The 3,634-nt window shown below is 57.2% G+C and overlaps 1 protein-coding gene across 1 annotated transcript in view; it reads right to left on the bottom strand.

Moving 5' to 3' along the window:
* Nucleotides 1-286: 286 nt before the first annotated feature.
* POLR2A (polymerase (RNA) II (DNA directed) polypeptide A, 220kDa) overlaps nucleotides 287-3,634 on the bottom strand; it is a 21,177-nt gene continuing 17,829 nt past the window's right edge. Inside the window, exons 24-29 of the mRNA XM_006761638.2 lie at nucleotides 3,442-3,624; nucleotides 2,999-3,202; nucleotides 2,660-2,846; nucleotides 2,437-2,550; nucleotides 1,938-2,087; nucleotides 287-1,843 (exon numbers count right to left, since the gene is read on the bottom strand). Of these exons, the coding sequence (XP_006761701.1) occupies nucleotides 687-1,843; nucleotides 1,938-2,087; nucleotides 2,437-2,550; nucleotides 2,660-2,846; nucleotides 2,999-3,202; nucleotides 3,442-3,624 (1,995 nt within the window). The 3' untranslated portion in view covers nucleotides 287-686. The remainder of the gene's footprint in view (nucleotides 1,844-1,937; nucleotides 2,088-2,436; nucleotides 2,551-2,659; nucleotides 2,847-2,998; nucleotides 3,203-3,441; nucleotides 3,625-3,634) is intronic.

The following is a 3,634-nucleotide window of genomic DNA, read 5'->3' as shown; positions in this document are numbered from 1 at the left end:
ATATTATAATCATGAAAATAGGTTAAAAAGCCATCATGTTCAATATTGCTTTAATGTGGGACAAGTGCTGTATCTGTTTGATGACAGATCCAGAACACTGCCTGGCACTAGTAGGTATTTGTTCAACAGGTGAAATGTACCACCTGCTCTCATGTTCCTGCCTCCCCACCCACCCTACCCCCCCATTAACAGGAAGCACCTGAAACACTAAATGGCATAGCAGCCCAGGCAGGAAAGCAGGAGCCTGGGTATGCCTGCCTAGCAATAAGCACTCAATATACAATGCTTTTGGTCAAAATTAGTAAACTTTATTTAAATTTCAAAAAATAATACACAGAAAGGCAGCTTTAGCTTTGTTCTTGAGGATCAGATGTAACGACCCAGAGCAGGCACTACCCCTAAGAAGTCAAAATACCCTTTACCCCCAATCAAGCCACAGGCAAGGAGGGATCCTCAATTTGGGGACAGACTTGGGTGGGTGGGGTAGGAAGAACACCAGTCAGGCGAGTGGGTTCGGAGACACCACAAGTGGAGAACAAGACCAAAGCCCCACTGGAAACAGGACCAAAACTTGAATGGGGAACACAAGGAGCTATGTACAAAGGAGCCAGGCTGGCGGCTTGCACCCCACGAAGGAGGTGAGAGGACGCCCTTCGCCCTAGCCTGCTGCTGCGCCCTGCTCAGCCTCAGTTCTCCTCATCACTGTCATCTGGGCTGATGGCTGGGCTGGTGAGACTATAGGTGGGGCTGGTGGGCGAGTAGCCAGGGGAAGTGGGCGAGTAGGTAGAGCCTTTGGGGGAGGTGGGCGAATAGGTGGGGCTGGTAGGCGAGTACTTGGGGGAGGTGGGGGAGTAGGTGGGGCTAGTAGGTGAGTACTTGGGGGAGGTTGGGGTGTAGACTGGAGAGGTCGGTGAGTAAGTAGGAGATGTTGGTGAGTATTTCGGGGTGGTGGGCGAATAGGTGGGGCTGGTAGGCGAGTACTTGGGAGAGGTGGGAGAATACTTCGGGCTGGTAGGTGAGTACTTGGGAGAGGTTGGGGTGTACTCTGGTGAGCTGGGACTGTAGGAAGGGCTGGTTGGGGTATACTTCGGTGAGGTAGGGCTGTAGCTGGGAGAACTGGGACTGTAGCTGGGCGAGCTTGGGGTATAGGTTGGAGACTGTGGTGTGTACCGTGGACTTGAAGGGGAGTAACTTGGTGAGGTCGGGGAGTAGCTGGGTGAAGTTGGAGAGTAGCTTGGCGAGGTTGGGCTGTAGTTAGGGCTTGTTGGTGTGTAGTTGGGACTAGTAGGTGAGTAGCTGGGTGATGTTGGGCTATAGCTGGGTGATGTCGGGGTGTAATTGGGACTGGTTGGAGAATAGTTAGGGCTGGTGGGTGAATAACTTGGGGAAGTGGGTGAGTAACTCGGTGATGTTGGAGAATAACTCGGAGAGGTCGGCGAGTAGCTAGGAGAGGTGGGAGAATAGCTGGGTGATGTTGGCGAGTAACTGGGAGAAGTTGGCGAGTAGCTGGGAGAGGTTGGCGAGTAGCTGGGAGAGGTTGGCGAGTAGCTAGGTGATGTCGGCGAGTAGCTTGGGGAAGTTGGAGAATAGCTGGGAGAGGTGGGAGAATAACTGGGAGAGGTCGGGGAGTAGCTGGGAGAAGTCGGAGAGTAGCTGGGAGAGGTTGGAGAGTAGCTGGGTGATGTGGGACTGTAGTTGGGACTGGTTGGAGAATAGGATGGAGAGGTAGGAGAGTAGGAGGGTGAAGTGGGAGAGTAAGAGGGACTCTGGGGTGTGTAGCCCCCAGGGGAGCGGGGCTCGTAAGCAGGCGACGTTGGTGAGTAGCTGGGAGACATGGCACCACCTGTAGGAAAGAAGCCGAGAGGAGTTAAGTGAGACTACCCCCGGGGGAAAGATCAGGGAGAAATGAAATTGGCAGTAAGAGACGGACAGCTCACCTGGTGACGGGATGTACGGGCTTGAAGGGCCTGGAGAGCCTGGAGAGCCGGGGGTGGGAGACCAGGCAGGGGAGTAACCCGGGCTGAAGCCACTGGCATCTGAAGCAGCGCTGGGAGAGAAGCCGGCTGCCCCTGGAGTCATTCCACTCCCTGCGAGAGAGAAACGTTACGTTCAAACCAGAGCGGGAGCCTGTGCACAGTCGGCTCTCCATCTCAGAGCAAGCTGGAGAGCCGTCTGGGAGGCGTGAGGCAAGGGAAGTAAATGTGTCCAATTCAGGAGGAACGTCATGCACCCACATGGCCTCAGCCCGCAAGTCATATTTCCTGGCTTTACAGTAATGAAGTTAACATATTAAACTTCAAAAAAGACCAAAAACCAAAAACAGAGCTGGAGCCCAACACCCTCCCCAGAGCGCCATGGCCTCCAGTGTTCCAACCTGGCGACCGTGGCGAGCCCTCGATCCACCCAGAGAGCTCCCTCCCGGGCGGGGCCACTCACCAACACTGGGGGACCAGGCGCCGTAGGCTGGGGTTGCGCCCTGGTTCCAGGGCGTCATGGCTGGAGAAATGCCTCCCATGGGACTGGGTGCTGAGCCGAAGAACATGCCGGTGGCTGCAGAAGGAACACAGCGACTCTGAGTAACAGCCACCCTCCCATCCGGGGCCTGCCTCCCCTTCAAAGGCCCAGCCAAGTTCTGGGCCGCGGAGACCCTCATACTCACGTCCGGCAGCCCCCAGGCCGGGGATGTTGGTGGGGATCTCCATGCCGTACTTGCACTTCTCTGCGTCGAGGAGGAGGTCGAAACAGCCAGTGCCGGCGGGAGCCAGCTGGCCCAGCATGATGTTCTCAGACACCCCTTTCATGGGGTCGCTCTCTCCGTGTGCAGCTGCTTCCATCAGCACATCCACCTGAGCAGCCAGAAGAGGGCCAGGCCCCATCAGACCCTCCACGCAGTGCCCAGGGCCGCTCACCAGTGCTCGCCCCCCCGCTCCCCTCGGGGAGCACAGCACCAGTGCCCAGCACTCCCCACTCCCACACCACCCCGCACTTCTGCCATTACCGTTTCCTCGAAGGAGCATTTCATGAGAGGGCCAGTATCTTGGCGGTTGACTCCGTGTCGCGTGATGGCCATCAAGTGGCCACGACAGGTCATGGTATCACACAAGAGCGCCAAGTGCCGGTAATTAACGTAGGAGCCATCAAAGGAGATGACATGGTACAGCTCCCGCTCCAGGGCCTTCCGCACGGCTTCAATACCCAGCACCTGGAGTGGGGGTGGGGGGAGAGGTCAGGGCGGAGTAGCTCTGCTCGCAGCTCCTATCACACAGATCCAGAGGGGCAGGCAGTGAAGCCCAGAGTCAAAAGGGGGTGCAGGCTAAAGACACTGACCACGGACACCCCGAGAGTGGAAAACACAGAATGCGTCTGTTGCCAAGAGCCCCAGGGACGGGGCCTTGAGCCGGAGACGCAGGACGGACTGCGGGCACGGGGCCGCCGGCTCACCGTGAAGATCTCCACGATGTCATTGGACGTGGTGCGCACGGGGTCCACGTCCTTCTCGCTCAGCACCCGCATCAGGCTCACACCGTCCGTCTCCAGGATCCACTCCTGCAGGGCCTTGAACTCCCCGTCCTCGGTGATAATGATCTTCTTCTTATTGTCTGTCTGTGGCAGGTGCATGTACACCTGGAGGGGC

This window comes from Myotis davidii, unplaced genomic scaffold, assembly GCF_000327345.1.
Source record: "Myotis davidii unplaced genomic scaffold, ASM32734v1 scaffold37, whole genome shotgun sequence".
In the NCBI taxonomy this organism is placed as follows: Eukaryota; Metazoa; Chordata; class Mammalia; order Chiroptera; family Vespertilionidae; genus Myotis; species Myotis davidii.
Note: the sequence above shows the minus strand (reverse complement) of the source record. Positions and strands in the feature narration are given on the sequence as shown.